Genomic DNA, 16,307 nt, shown 5'->3' with positions numbered 1-16,307 from the left:
ACCTTGATTTCGCAGCTAGCTAGCTGCATACCGTGTGACTATTGGCTTACGTCGACCCCGGAGCAAACTCAAATCATGCTGGAGCTAGCCAGCTGAGGAGTTCCATGACCATCCGGACCCGTTTCTTTTGTTGCTGCTGCAGATACGGAACCCCACCGGGCCTTCACGACTGACTGCCGACGTTATCTGCCCGAGGGATTTATCCAACCGGCAAATCCGTTCCGACGTTACCTGAACGCTCACCTGAGGCCCGCTAATCGTTAGCTGTCCTATCGGCTGCTATCTGAACAAAACCCCACTACACGGAACCTACCGACGGAAACGCACGAGGTATCTACAAACAGACCTCCATCCTATGCTGCTACCGATAGCCATATACCCGGCCAGCTGTCTGGATCGCCACGACCCCAACCAACCTCTACTCACTGGACCCTTACTGATCACTCGATTAAGCATGCCTCTCCTTAATGTAAATATGCCTTGTCCATTGCTGTTCTGGTTAGTGTTTATTGGCTTATTTCACTGTAGAGATTCTAGCCCTGCTCTCTATACCATATCCAACCTATCAGTTCCACCACCCACATATGCGATGACATCACCTGGTTTCAATGATGTTTCTAGAGACAAGATCTCTCTCATCATCACTCAATACCTAGGTTTACCTCCACTGTATTCACATCCTACCATACCTTTGTCTGTACATTATTCCTTTAAACTATTTTATCGCCCCCAGAAACTTCCTTTTACTCTCTGCTCTAGTAGCTCTAGGCGACCAATTCTCATAGCTTTTAGCCGTACCATTATCCTACTTCTCCTCTGTTCCTCTGGTGATGTAGAGGTGAATCCAGGCCCTGCAGTACCTGGCTCCACTCCTATTCCCCAGGCGCTCTCTTTTGATGACTTCTGTAACCGTAATAGCCTTGGCTTCATGCATGTTAACATTAGAAGCCTCCTCCCTAAGTTTGTTTTGTTCACTGCTTTAGCACACTCTACCAACCCGGATGTTTTAGCCGTGTCTGAATCCTGGCTTAGAAAGACCACCAAAAATTCAGACATTTTTATCCCCAATTACAATATTTTCAGACAAGATAGAACGGCCAAAGGGGGCGGTGTTGCAATCTACTGCAAAGACTGCCTGCAGAGTTCTGTTATACTATCCAGGTCTGTTCCCAAACAATTTGAACTTCTACTTTTAAAAATCCACCTCTCTAAAAACAAGTCTCTCACCGTTGCCGCCTGCTATAGACCACCCTCTGCCCCCAGCTGTGCTCTGGACACTATATGTGAACTGATTGCCCCCCATCTATCTTCAGAGCTCGTGCTGCTAGGCGACCTAAATTTGAACATGCTCAACACCCCAGCCACCCTACAATCTAAGCTTGATGCCCTCAATCTCACACAAATTATCAATGAACCTACCAGGTACCGCCCCAATTCCGTAAACACGGGTACCCTCATAGATATCATCCTAACAAACTTGCCCTCCAAATACACCCCTGCTGTTTTCAACCAAGATCTCAGCGATCACTGCCTCATTGCCTGCATCCGTAATGGGTCAGCGGTCAAACGACCTCCACTCATCACTGTCAAACGCTCCCTGAAACACTTCAGCGAGCAGGCCTTCCTAATCGACCTGGCCGGGATATCCTGGAAGGATATTGATCTCATCCCGTCAGTAGAGGATGCCTGGTCATTTTTTAAAAATGCCTTCCTCACCATCTTGAATAAGCATGCCCCATTCAAGAAATTTAGAACCAGGAACAGATATAGCCCTTGGTTCTCTCCTGACCTGACTGCCCTTAACCATCAGAAAAACATCCTATGGCGTTCTCCATTAGCATCGAACAGCCCCCGTGATATGCAACTTTTCAGGGAAGCCAGAAACCAATATACACAGGCAGTTAGAACAGCCAAGGCTAGCTTTTTCAAGCAGAAATTTGCTTCCTGCAACACAAATTCAAAAAAGTTCTGGGACACCGTAAAGTCCATGGAGAATAAGAACACCTCCTCCCAGCTTCCAACCGCTCTGAAGATAGGAAACACTGTCACCACAGACTAATCCACTATAATTGAGAATTTCAATAAGCATTTTTCTACGGCTGGCCATGCTTTCCACCTGGCTACCCCTACCCCGGACAACAGCACTGCCCTCCCCTCTGCTACTCGCCCAAGCCTTCCCCATTTCTCTTTCTCCCAAATACAGTCAGCTGATGTTCTTAATGAGCTGCAAAATCTGGACCCTTACAAATCAGCCGGGCTAGATAATCTGGACCCTTTCTTTCTAAAACTATCTGCTGAAATTGTTGCCACCCCTATTACTAGCCTCTTCAACCTCTCTTTCGTGTCGTCTGAGATCCCCAAAGATTGGAAAGCAGCTGCGGTTATCCCCCTCTTCAAAGGGGGGGACACCCTTGACCCTAACTGCTACAGACCTATATCTATCCTACCCTGCCTTTCAAAGGTCTTCGAAAGCCAAGTCAACAAACAGATTACCGACCATTTCGAATCACACCACACCTTCTCCGCTATGCAATCTGGTTTCAGAGCTGGTCATGGGTGCACCTCAGCCACGCTCAAGGTCATAAACGATATCGTAACCGCCATCGATAGGAAACAATACTGTGCAGCCGTATTCATTGACCTGGCCAAGGCTTTTGACTCTGTCAATCACCACATCCTCATTGGCAGACTCGACAGCCTTGGTTTCTCTAATGATTGCCTCGCCTGGTTCACCAACTACTTCTCTGATAGAGTTCAGTGTGTCAAATCGGAGGGTCTGTTGTCCGGGCCTCTGGCAGTCTCTATGGGGGTGCCACAGGGTTCAATTCTTGGACCGACTCTCTTCTCTGTTTACATCAATGATGTCGCTCTTGCTGCTGGTGATTCTCTGATCCACCTCTACGCAGACGACACTATTCTGTATACTTCTGGCCCTTCTTTTGACACTGTGTTAACAACCCTCCAGGCGAGCTTCAATGCCATACAACTCTCCTTCCGTGGCCTCCAACTGCTCTTAAATACAAGTAAAACCAAATGCATGCTCTTCAACCGATCGCTGCCTGCTCCTGCCCGCCTGTCCAACATCACTACTTTGGACGGCTCTGACTTAGAATATGTGGACAACTACAAATACCTAGGTGTCTGGTTAGACTGTAAACTCTCCTTCCAGACCCACATCAAACATCTCCAATCCAAAGTCAAATCTAGAATTGGCTTCCTATTCCGCAACAAAGCATCCTTTACTCATGCTGCCAAACATACCCTTGTAAAACTGACCATCCTACCAATCCTCGACTTCGGTGATGTCATTTACAAAATAGCCTCCAAAACCCTACTCAATAAATTGGATGCAGTCTATCACAGTGCCATCCGTTTTGTCACCAAAGCCCCATATACTACCCACCACTGCGACCTGTACACTCTCGTTGGCTGGCCCTCGCTTCATACTCGTCGCCAAACCCACTGGTTCCAGGTCATCTACAAGACCCTGCTAGGTAAAGTCCCCCCTTATCTCAGCTCGCTGGTCACCATAGCAGCACCTACCTGTAGCACGCGCTCCAGCAGGTATATCTCTCTAGTCACCCCCAAAACCAATTCTTCCTTTGGACGCCTCTCCTTCCAGTTCTCTGCTGCCAATGACTGGAACGAACTACAAAAATCTCTGAAACTGGAAACACCTATCTCCCTCACTAGCTTTAAGCACCAGCTGTCAGAGCAGCTCATAGATTACTGCACCTGTACATAACCCATCTACAATTTAGCCCAAACAACTACCTCTTTACCTACTGTATTTATTTATTAATTTATTTTGCTCCTTTGCACCCCATTATTTCTGTCTCTACTTTGCACTTTCTTCCAATGCAAACCAACCATTCCAGTGTTTTTTAGTTTTTATTTTACTTGCTGTGTTGTACTCACTTCGCCTCCATGGCCTTTTTATATTTTATTTATTTATACATATATCTGTTTGCCTTCACCTCCCTTATCTCACCTCACTTGCTCACATTGTATATAGACTTTTTTTTTCTTCACTGTATTATTGACCATATGTTTGTTTTTACTCCATGTGTAACTCTGTGTTGTTGTATGTGTCGAACTGCTTTGCTTTATCTTGGCCAGGTCGCAATTGTAAATGAGAACGTGTTCTCAATTTGCCTACCTGGTTAAATAAAGGTTAAATAAAAAAAAATAAAAAAAATGTGCTCACGGTTGGCACCTGATAATGTACTTAATCTCTCCTCTACTACAGAAGTCTGTATGGATGTACAGGGATTACGTTAACAGCAGGATGTGGCATAAAGGTGGGAGGTGGTCCTCTAGCAAGATGAAAAGCAATCAAACTGGTGCACATTGTGCTGTCCCACTATAAACATGTCCCTTCCGTATGCCTACATCTATGACTAGGCCCATCTGACTTGTATAAGTCAACTCATCCTTGACCGCTGGCTACGTCCCTTCCGTCTTCAAGAGAGCGAGAGTTGCACCCCTTCTGAAAAAACCTACACTCGATCCCTCCGATGTCAACAACTACAGACCAGTATCCCTTCTTTCTTTTCTCTCCAAAACTCTTGAACGTGCCGTCCTTGGCCAGCTCTCCTGCTATCTCTCTCAGAATTACCTTCTTGATCCAAATCAGTCAGGTTTCAAGACTAGTCATTCAACTGAGACTGCTCTTCTCTGTGTCACGGAGGCGCTCCGCACTGCTAAAGCTAACTCTCTCTCCTCTGCTCTCATCCTTCTAGACCTATCGGCTGCCTTTGATACTGTGAACCATCAGATCCTCCTCTCCACCCTCTCCGAGTTGGGCATCTCCGGCGCGGCCCACGCTTGGATTGCGTCCTACCTGACAGGTCGCTCCTACCAGGTGGCGTGGCGAGAATCTGTCTCCGCACCACGTGCTCTCACTACTGGTGTCCCCCAGGGCTCTGTTCTAGGCCCTCTCCTATTCTCGCTATACACCAAGTCACTTGGCTCTGTCATATCCTCACATGGTCTCTCCTATCATTACTATGCAGACGACACACAATTAATCTTCTCCTTTCCCCCTTCTGATAACCAGGTGGCGAATCGCATCTCTGCATGTCTGGCAGACATATCAGTGTGGATGACGGATCACCACCTCAAGCTGAACCTCGGCAAGACGGAGCTGCTCTTCCTCCCGGGGAAGGACTGCCCATTCCATGATCTCGCCATCACGGTTGACAACTCCATTGTGTCCTCCTCCCAGAGTGCTAAGAACCTTGGCGTGATCCTGGACAACACCCTGTCGTTCTCAACTAACATCAAGGCGGTGACCCGTTCCTGTAGGTTCATGCTCTACAACATTCGCAGAGTACGACCCTCCCTCACGCAGGATGCGGCGCAGGTCCTAATCCAGGCACTTGTCATCTCCCGTCTGGATTACTGCAACTCGCTGTTGGCTGGGCTCCCTGCCTGTGCCATTAAACCCCTACAACTCATCCAGAACGCCGCAGCCCGTCTGGTGTTCAACCTTCCCAAGTTCTCTCACGTCACCCCGCTCCTCCGCTCTCTCCACTGGCTTCCAGTTGAAGCTCGCATCCGCTACAAGACCATGGTGCTTGCCTACGGAGCTGTGAGGGGAACGGCACCTCCGTACCTTCAGGCTCTGATCAGGCCCTACACCCAAACAAGGGCACTGCGTTCATCAACCTCTGGCCTGCTCGCCTCCCTACCTCTGAGGAAGTACAGTTCACGCTCAGCCCAGTCAAAACTGTTCGCTGCCCTGGCACCCCAATGGTGGAACAAACTCCCTCACGACGCCAGGTCAGCGGAGTCAATCACCACCTTCCGGAGACACCTGAAACCCCACCTCTTTAAGGAATACCTAGGATAGGATAAAGTAATCCTTCTAACCCCCCCCCTTAAAAGATTTAGATGCACTATTGTAAAGTGGTTGTTCCACTGGATATCATAAGGTGAATGCACCAATTTGTAAGTTGCTCTGGATAAGAGCGTCTGCTAAATGACTTAAATGTAAATGTATAACATCGTGACTACAAAAGAGAGTTTTTAACCACAAAAAAAGTGTTATGCCATATGAGCCTATCTCTGTCATCCATGACTGGAGAGATGAGTGGTTGTAGGAGGTGGGACTCAGAGGGTAAGAAATGTCAGTCTCTCAGGAGAGTTAAACATTGTTCTGCCATCTGTCTTTAGGACCTGATCTCCAACTGACAGAGAAGGGCCCATAAGTGCTCTTATAGTAGCACAGATGATGAAGGTGTCACATCCACAGAGTGCTGAATGGAGAATAGAGTCTGTCTGAGGGGCACAGTCCCAGAGGCCCAGGGCTGTGTTCATCTCAGTTAAGGTCTGGTGGGGACAGGTCACTACTGGGCCTAGTCTGGATCCTGAATGTCAGTAAGTTAATAGCCAGAGTCTCAACACATCTCATGAGGACTGGCTTGGCCGCTTCCAGACCCCTCTTCCTTCCTCTTGTCTCCCACCTCCTCCTCTCCTCCTCCTTCTCCTCACGAGCACGACTTCTCTCAGCCTTGCCTCAGTGACACAAAACGAACCAGCAGGACTCTTGACTAGCAGCACGGGTTGTTAGCTACACTGATATACAAAGTCAGACATTGGAATATCTATTTGGAACTTGAAATTTAATGTAATTTAATCATTATCATCTCTGTCTCCGTCTTTTAATGAATTATCTTTCATTTGGAGAGATATTGTGCTGATTTAACCGTGGTTGAAATGCAACTGAAAAGCCCTCTTTAAAAAAAATAACAAGACATCTATTTACAGACGGTGACATTAAGCTTCAAGAGTCCCAGTCAGATCTCGTAAACATTCCCAACCAAATAATTTTTCTCTTGAGGCAGATTTATATCTAAATGTTAACAACACGCAGGGATAAATATTTAGATGGGTAAATTAGGACAGGGACCAACACATATTTTTATCCATTCAAAGGAAATGAATTTGCTTTGTGTGGAATAAATATTTATTCCATGTCTTATTTTAAAGAATGTCCATTCCTCACAGGGCAGAATGACACTATTGTACATCCTCCTTTCTTTGACTTGTAAATTGTTGTTTTCTAAAATGATGAATTGTTAGTTTTTTCAGAATGTATGATTTTATTCTGTTTTTATTTTAATGGATAACAAGTCAATCATCTTCAGTGAGACGTTTATACAGTATGTTTTCAAGAAAGGCCTGGGGAGTGACAAGAACTATTTCAGAGACGGTAAAAGGTTCAAGAGTTCGTTTGGGAAACCGTTTATAGTGTGTAGACTTGTTTGAATATGTTATAAATGTATGTGCATTAAGAGTAATGCACCTTTGTAGTCAATGCTGAGTGAAGATACATAATAACCTGTAACCTTCACTAAGGATAAATCCTGAGTAATAAACCACTCATGATCAATAGTTAACATGGATAACCTTACATCTCTATAGAGCAGGGTTCTCTATAGAGCAGACCGCAGTTTTCTGACCACATTTTTTGTTGTTGTACATAAAAGACTGTAAAAACACCAACAAATAAACTCCAAGTGATTTTAATTTTAGAAAGTATTCCCATGCATAATAGAGAGATATACACTATATACACACAAGTATGAGGACACCCCTTCAAATTAGTGGAATCGGCTATTTCAGTCACACCTGTTGCTGACAGGTGTATAAAATCGAGAACACAGTCAATCAATCTCCATAGAAAAACATTGGCAGTAGAATGGCTTTACTGAAGAGCTCAGGGACTTTCAACGTGATATCGTCATAGGATGCCACCTTTCCAACAAGTCAGTTTACCAAATTTCTGCCCTGCTAGAGCTGCCCCGGTCAACTGCAAGTGCTGTTATTGTGAAGTGGAAATGTCTAGGAGCAACAACGCTTCACCATCTGGCAGTACGACTAACGAATCTGGGTTTGGCGGATGCCAGGAGAATGTTATCTGCCCCAATGCATAGCGCCAACTGTACAGTTTTGTGCAGGAGGAATAATGGTCTGGAGGATGTTTTTCATGGCCCCTTAGTTCCAGTGAAGGGAAATCTTAACACTACAGCATACAATGAATGACATTCTAGACGATTCTGTGCTTCCAACTTTATGGCAACAGTTTGGGGAAGGCCCTTTCCTGTTTCAGCATTACAATTCCCTCGCGCACAAAGCGGGGTCCATACAGAAATGGTTTGTCGAGATCGGTGTGGAAGAACTTGACTGGCCTGCACAGAGCCCTGACCTCAACCCCATTGAACACCTTTGGGATTAATTGGAACGCTGACTGCGAGCCAGGCCTTACGCCCAAGATCAATGCCCGGCCTCACTAATGCATGTGGCTGAATGAAAGCTAGTCCCTGCAGCAATGTTCCAACATCTAATGGAAAGCCTTCCGAAAAGAAGGCTTACCTTGGGCTCCCAAGTGGCGCAGCGGTCTAAGGCACTGCATCTCAGGGCTAGAGGCGTCACTACAGACACCCTGGTTAGATTCCAGGCTGTATCACAACCGGCCGTAATTGGGAGTCCCATAGGGCGGTCACACAATTGGCCCAGCATCGTCCGGGTTTGGCCGGTGAAGGACGCCATTGTAAATAAGAATTTGTTCTTAACTGACTTGCCTAATTAAATAAAGATTAACTTAAAATAAAAAATAAAGAGTGGAGGCTGTTAATAGCAGGAAAGTCGGATCAACTCCATATTATTGCCCATGATTTTGGAATGTTCGACGAGCAGGTGTCCACATACCTTTGGGCATGTAGTGTATGTGATCGTATACAAATGTAAGCAAGGATTTAAATGATTATGTTTTAGTCAAATAGTATATCTGTTTGGGCTTCTTGTGGTCAATTTGCAGTCTACAAATTATATGTAACTATGTTCCGGCACCCTGACCGCTACCAGTAGAACCTCTACTGTAGAAGGACTACTGGCATCTGTCTGGTGGTTCATGGCCAGATTTAGGATCATAGAAAAAATGTCTGTCACTCAGAGTAAATGAACCAGTTATCTTATAGGTGGGAAGGGTTCAGTTTGGGATCCATAATCTTTCGCTCAAGAAAAAAAAATCGTCCCACGGCTGAATCTAGTTGATGATCCCTGCTATAGAGTCTGCTGAAGAGGAAAAAACAAGAATAATATAGAAGGTTATAAAAAGCTGTGTAACAGTATGTGTGCATCCACTACCATGTGCAGGTGTTAACAGGTTCTATGTGTGTTTTCACTTCATACGGTATATTGTTTAACTCGGCCACAGCATAGTCCATGAGAGCCCTTAACATACACACACACCGACTGCATGAATGTTGATCGTCAGTGAGGCGGGGAGAAAAAAATAAAAACACCTCTGATTTAAATCACGGTAGTTAACCTTCCCTGCTATGAGGTTGAAAAATGTCACATACCAATAAAAGCTGAATATCTCACCCTCATAGCTGCTAGTCGTTAAACATGAGACTGGAGTAGATGAGCCTATGATTCTTGACAAGTCTACGCGAGAGAGAGTGCCCCCCCAAATAGCACCCTTTTCCCTATAAAGTGCACAACTTTTAACCAGGGTCCAACGCAACCAGAATATACAGCACCAGTCAAAGGTTTGGACATCCTTTGCCACCCTTTGCCTTGATGACAGCGGTGCACACTCTTGGCATTATCTCAACCAGCTTCATGAGGTGGAATGCAGGAACGCATTTCAATTCAACAGGTGTGCCTTTGTTAAAAGTTAATTTGGGGAATTTATTTCCTTCTTAATGCGTTTGAGCCAATCAGTTGTGTTGTGACAACGTAGGGGTGGTATACAGAAAATAGCCCTATTTGGTAAAAGACCAAGTCCATATTATGGCAAGAACAGCTCAAATAAGACATGAAGGTCAGTCAATATGGAACATTTCAAGAACTTTTAAGTTTTCTTCAAGCGCAGTCGCAAAAACCATCAAGCGCTATGATGAAACTGGCTCTCATGAGGACCGCCACAGGAAAGGAAGACCCAGAGTTACCGCTCCCGCAGAAGTTAATTAGTTACCAGCCTCAGACATTTCAGCCCAAATAAATGCTTCACAGAGTTCAAGGAACAGACACATCTCAACATCAACTGTTCAGAGGAGACTGTGTGAATCAGGCCTTCATGGTCAAATTGCTGCAAAGAAACCACTACTAAAGGATACCAATAAGAAGAAAATACTTTCTTGGGCCAAGAAACACGAGCAATGGACATTAGACTGGTGGAAAGTCCAAATTTTTGATTCCAACCGCCATGTTTTTGTGAGACGCAGTGCAGGTGAACAGATGATCTCCACATGTGTAGTTCCCACCGTGAAGCATGGAGGAGGTGTGATGGTGTCGGGTGCTTTGCTGATGACACTGTCAGTGATTTATTTAGAATTCAAGGCACACTTAACCAGCATAGCCATCCCATCTGGATTGCACTTAGTGGGACTATCATTTGTTTTTCAACAGGACAATGACCCAACACACCTCCAGGCTGTGTAAGGGCTATTTGACCAAGAAGGACCTCAACCTGACCTCAACCCAATTGAGATGGTATGGGATGAGTTGGACCAGAGTGAAGGAAAAGCAGCCAACAAGTGTGAACTCCTACCAGACTGTTGGAAAAGCATTCCAGGTGAAGCTGGTTGAGAGAATACCAATAGTGTGCAAAGCTGTCATCAAGGCAAAAGGTGGCTACCTTGAAGAATCTAAAATGTATTTTGATTTGTTTAACACTTTTTTGGTTACTACATGATTCTACATGTGCTATTTCATAGTTGTTATGTCTTCACTATTATTCTACAATGTAGAAAATAAAGAAAAACCTTTGAATGAATAGGTGTGTCAACTTTTGACTGGTACTGTACATTAATAAAAATTCACTGGCAAGTTAGAAAGGGAGGAGTTTGAAGTCACTTCAAAACAAATTGGGCTTTTGAAGGAAGCCAGTCGACCACCTCATTACGTGTGCATGTCAATACAAACAGCATGACCGCCAGCCTCTCAGCAAAATGGTAGCCTATCCTAATGGGCCTGGAGAATACTTTTATTGAAGAGCCAGTGTGACGGTGCATCCGGTCTGTATGTGGCATGAAGAGGCTCTACTAGTCTCCCTGAGTGAGTGAGTGTGTGTGTGTGTGTAAGCTTGCATGTCTGGGTGAGTGCATACTGTGTGTGTTTATGTGCTCCTGCATGTTCATCCCTCCCCTCTCAGACATCATCAGGGAAGTATTACTATGTAATAAAGTAGAAGGCCAAATCGATGGGAGAGGAACACATACTGGGAGAAGAAGTGATGGGGTTTTCAACACAACAACAATAACAAATACAGGCTTCACATTATTAAACCCATAACTCTGTAGGTTCCATATTAACTATCTTAATAGCTCATCAATAACTCTCTTAATAAAACAAACCCCACCATCATACTTGAGATCTATTTCTAAGTGGTGTAATAAGAGTGGTAAGTTTGGTATAATCGCTAGCCTAGTTGCTTGGCAGGGGAAAAAGCCCTCTTCATCAACACGAGGTTGGATACAGGAGGGTTAGTGTGTCGGCTGAAACACATCCAGAGAAGCTGAATGGGGAGGGCTTATACTGGCCTTAGACTGAATATAAAATAAATATCCACACTACTTCCAGGAGAAATCCAGCATGTGCAATGAAATAAACAACATTTGTTGGAAGCTGAGATCCTAACCTTTGGAGGAAGTTCAAGAATGACTGAGTCATGTGGAGCACTACTGTGAAACATGGCCTCACTATGAAGTCAGCCCTACACACACACACACAGACACACTCTGCCTGGACCAACATACATCACCGAGGCAGCATGTTCCTCTCTCGCCACACATCCTCTCACATACTACTGTACTGACACACACCCCAGAAAGAAACAGCTAGAAAAAAGCCCTCTCTGACATGAGCCACAGCTCTCATCTCTCTTTCTCGCTCTCTCACACACACATAGCAGGGAAGAACACACAGAACAGGGTCTTTCTTTCAGACAAAAATATATATATTTTAAATCTTTACAATAAGCTTGGATCAAGAAACATACAGAGGAGTGTACACACCTACAGTCACCTATACTCCTCAAAAAGTAATTTTTTGTACCCTGGTGTCAGTTAAATTCTTCTCCTATTTAGCTTTTTTTTAAGCAAAACAACGTTTTTTTTGTTTTTACAAATGTGCAAATAAGACAGATTTGGAATCCTTCAGCGGTCTGTGTAAAGTCCAGGATGCACAGGCAGACAGAGTCTTGACAGAGCTCTTTCAGTCCGTCAGCTCAGTCCTGCCCGCTCAGCTCCTTATTGGTTTGCCTTTCATTTTCAAGTAAAGTGCTCCTTTAGCAAAAACCACAAGGCTTGCGCTCAATTCAGTCCTCTTTTTCTTCCATTGAAGAAAACAGATAAGTACAATGGACAAAAATGGGGATTCATTTTTTAAGTTAAAAGAGAAACCCCAACGAGTGGAGGAGGCAGTCTTGGCTGTTTTTTGGGGGGCGGGTGGGGTAGGGTGTGGTGGGACATAAAGTGAAGTCAAACGATCTTAGAAAAGTAAGTTATACAAACTCCAGCTTCCCGTGCCCACTGTACATCCCCCAGTGTACCAGTGAGAGTATCTTGTCATTTCCCAGGTCTGCCTGTCTCATCTTGTCACAGGTGAGGCAGCAGTTCTCGTGGCCCGTCACAGGCACCATACACTCCAAGTCTAGCTTTGCCACGTGGCCCTTCTTAGTGTGGTGGCCATGGAAGCTGTAGTGGAGCCGTGACAACATCTGCTGCCTCTGGTCCTGCAGCCGCTTGTTCTCGCTGCGGAGCATCCTTAACGCCAGCATGATGAGAAGAACCAGGATGAGGCCTCCCGCGATAGGCACCGCAATCACTGCTGCCCTGAACCACACCTCTTTGGCAGAGGCCAGCTCCTGTACCCGCGTGACCAGGTTATGGTTGTTGCTCTCAGGCTGGTACCTGCCGTGATCTGGAGGTGGAGGGAAAATACGATTATTTTATTGTGCAATGTACATTGGTGTCCAATGGAAACTTGTCTTCTGCTTTCAGAAGTTGAATGCAATGAGTCGTCTTTCTAAAATAAGAGCCACCCCCAAAATTATTCAGCTACTAAACGAGCTAAACTCCCTTGACTGTCATAACAGAAATCCCTACTTGAGAGCTCTCCCTTCCTCTCTGTAAGGCTGTATGCACCTTTCCATAACTCAATGAAGCTAGTATTTAGGCACCGCTACATACAGTCTGAGAAGGGATATTCTACAAGGCACCCCCCCCCCGCTGCTGCCGATTAAAAGTCAATCTGAAGTTTTGTTAAAGACGGAATTGTTAAAGAAAAAAGTGTATGGACAGCATGTCCTTACAGTAGGCCATTTAAGAACCGCTGTTGTCGATAGAGTTACAACATAGGACTATGACAGATGTAAACAGTAGACTACACTACAAAATCGTCACTTTGGTTGCTCTGTCTGTCACACATTATGAACCTTATCAAAAGAGTAGAATAGAAAATAATAGAATAACTTCAGTATCCGTACAGTTTACAGAGCCACAGTAGAGCAATTGAACGTTTCCATTCTCTCCCCTTCCTTACCTGTAGATTCTCTGGTGTGCGCCAGGTCGTGTAGTCCTCTGTAGTTACACATGTCGTCGTGACAACATTCTAGTGTGTACAAGCCCCCACTCAGGGCATCTGTGTTCTTAGCGCTGCACACGTCGGCAGCGTTTGCTATGGGATCTAGACAGCCGTGCGTGAGAGGCGAGTTGGTGTTCATAGGGTCCAACACCTTGGTGAAACAAGCGTTTAGTTCAGATTTGCACATGTAGCCTGTGGCCACGCAGTGGGGGGCATCACAGTAACACCGTATTTCTCCTAAAAATAAAAATAAATGCATGTAAGTCTTTGTTTATGAAGTCTTGTAGGCTAAATATTAGGCTATAGCCTACCCACCACCAACATGTCAGACCACACATTCTACATATTATTATCTAGTAATAATAACGTCTTAATTCACAGATTTGAAATGTATGCACGGACTATGCCTATGTTTTCTAACAGGGTAACGTTAGCAGTTTGGGAAATCAAACCCATTCCGACAGGGGAGAAATCTTGTGTTTCATAGTAAAATAAGTGAAATGTTATAAACTTGTCAGCTGGACGTAGGCTATATGAGTTAGTCACACACAGCGCTGTAATATCCCAGAATAAAATAAGGTCAATAGCCTTGCCTATAGTCTACCTACTTTGCTTTTAAAATCAAATTATAATGTCACCTCGCTATTTCAAGACCCAGAAACCAGACTACTTGTCTTTTTAAGACTCCCAAATTAGGACTGAAGTGACATTGGCAACATTGTCAAAATACATGTAAATGACAAGGTAAACCCTGAAATACTTTGAGAAGTATTTCTCTGTTTAAACTACAGCAAATAAGCCGAGTTTAAGAGCTTTCCGTGCAAAATGGTCCTTTAAGTCCGTATTATGAAACAGGAACTGTGTAGCTTATGGTGGTTTGTGTGCCAATTTTTTTTTTTTAAATCAACCCAAATGGAAACTTGTAAAGGGGAGTGAGAGTGGTGCAGGAGACTCCCTTTTCAGCTTGCACGCAAGCTTTAGTGTGGTCAGGATGGGATGGGTGTTCCCCTGGCTTCTCATCTCAAAAGCTTCCACCAAACAATCTTATCATTATTATTTTTTGCACCTTTTCTTTATAGAAATAAAAAGAGTGAAAAAAAAGCGTTGCAAATGTTATGAGTAGCGTTTCACTTATAATCAGATGTTTTAGGATACTCTTAGGCTGTGGTTTTAAAACTGTTAAATATGGCACAGGCTATTTGTATCGAGTTGTTATACTTTTCAATAGAAATCCTTATCTTTATTAACACTGTTACAAGACAGCAACAAACATAAAAACACAGAAATGCACCCAAGTAAATACGGGCCTTTGTATGTTGTTACAAGCTGTTTGTGTGTAGGCTACTTTCAGAGTCTCAGTTACATGCTGTCATTTTATTAAAACATCATGAGCTGACCATTGACAGGGACCTGCACTACATTGGGCCCTAAACAACACATTATAAAAGCATTATGGCGCTCTAATACACTAACACATTACTGTCTTATAAATGCCAAATGCTGTATATACCAGACAATCACCAGTACACTATAGTAGCCTAGGCCTAGCTACTGCGCTTTGATTTTAAGTTATTTGGAGACTCGAGTTGATTGTGTTTATTTCTTTACATTAACCGCTATAGCCTATAGGCTACATAATATCACATAATATCAAATAGTGCGTGTGCACAAACGCGAGAACTATGATAACCATTTGAGTCATTCAGTCTGTTTGTGCCAATTTTACCATAATGGAAAGGCCTTGCTATATGAACTCATGGGACACACACAGAACACCTACTGTATAGAAAGCTGCGTTTTCTTAGTTATAACAATTAAGACACCTCTCGTGTTGGAATATCTGGCAGAATTATAAAACCTATTGTTGATTGAGAGACATTTAGAAACATATTATATCCAAAAAAGATAACATAAAAGCACGTTTTTAGGGATCAAGGTTTACCTTTAGTAAGAAGAACAGCCATGGCACACAGTTCCAGTTGTAGCCAAATGCAAATGAAACTGGAATGGCGATCCATTTATGACAAGTAACTTTTTAGTCCCCTTATCCCAGTAGCAAAACCCGTAGGGCTGAGCTCGAAGACAAGGTTACATGAACGCTACAGAAATTAGCGTTGGACTGCGAACAAATGTTGCCACAATCACAATCCTTTGGAAGACGTAAGAAAATAACAAAAAAGAACGAATGGCTTGTCCCTGCATCGAGAAAACTAGGTTACATGAGAAATAGCCCTAAAATCCGACTTGTTTACCTTACTTGGATAGCCCTGCAGGAAAAAACTGAATGTTTATAGCTGCTGAAAATAAGGGGAAAAAATACATTCCATGAGTAGAAAAAGTGATAAATCTTGTAACTACTTGTCCACTCCGACTTCACACACATCCGCGATGATAGTTGAGCATAACACTTATAATCCGAAACCAACGAAATGTGAATAAACGGTTGCTCACTCTCGCATCAACACTTCACTAGTCGACTTCGGGTAGAGGCTCTTGAGTTGAAGAAATATCTGAGCCAGACTTCGATACGTAACCTAAGTCCGCCCCCTGAGTGCTCATTGGGTCATCCCTAGCCCAATTTGCATACTTTATAAACTTTAGATTTGCATTGATTTCCATTGCATTCACACAATTTAATATTCCTCCTACTGTAAGTGCCATACACTCTCTTATACTGACTAGTCAATGCAATGTAACAGTGTTACAGT

At 44.0% G+C, this 16,307-nt stretch overlaps 1 protein-coding gene across 1 annotated transcript; it reads right to left on the bottom strand.

Moving 5' to 3' along the window:
- Nucleotides 1-11,949: 11,949 nt before the first annotated feature.
- LOC129859480 (BMP and activin membrane-bound inhibitor homolog) lies at nucleotides 11,950-16,096 on the bottom strand. Its single transcript, XM_055929318.1, has 3 exons — nucleotides 15,542-16,096; nucleotides 13,558-13,836; nucleotides 11,950-12,936 (listed from the first exon to the last, which is right to left on the bottom strand). Exons 1-3 carry the CDS (start codon nucleotides 15,615-15,617, stop codon nucleotides 12,518-12,520), a joined length of 774 nt encoding a protein of 257 aa, XP_055785293.1. The 5' UTR covers nucleotides 15,618-16,096; the 3' UTR covers nucleotides 11,950-12,517.
- Nucleotides 16,097-16,307: the final 211 nt, after the last annotated feature.

This window comes from Salvelinus fontinalis, chromosome 7, assembly GCF_029448725.1.
Source record: "Salvelinus fontinalis isolate EN_2023a chromosome 7, ASM2944872v1, whole genome shotgun sequence".
NCBI lineage: Eukaryota > Metazoa > Chordata > Actinopteri > Salmoniformes > Salmonidae > Salvelinus > Salvelinus fontinalis.
This window is presented reverse-complemented; position numbering and strand designations above follow the sequence as displayed.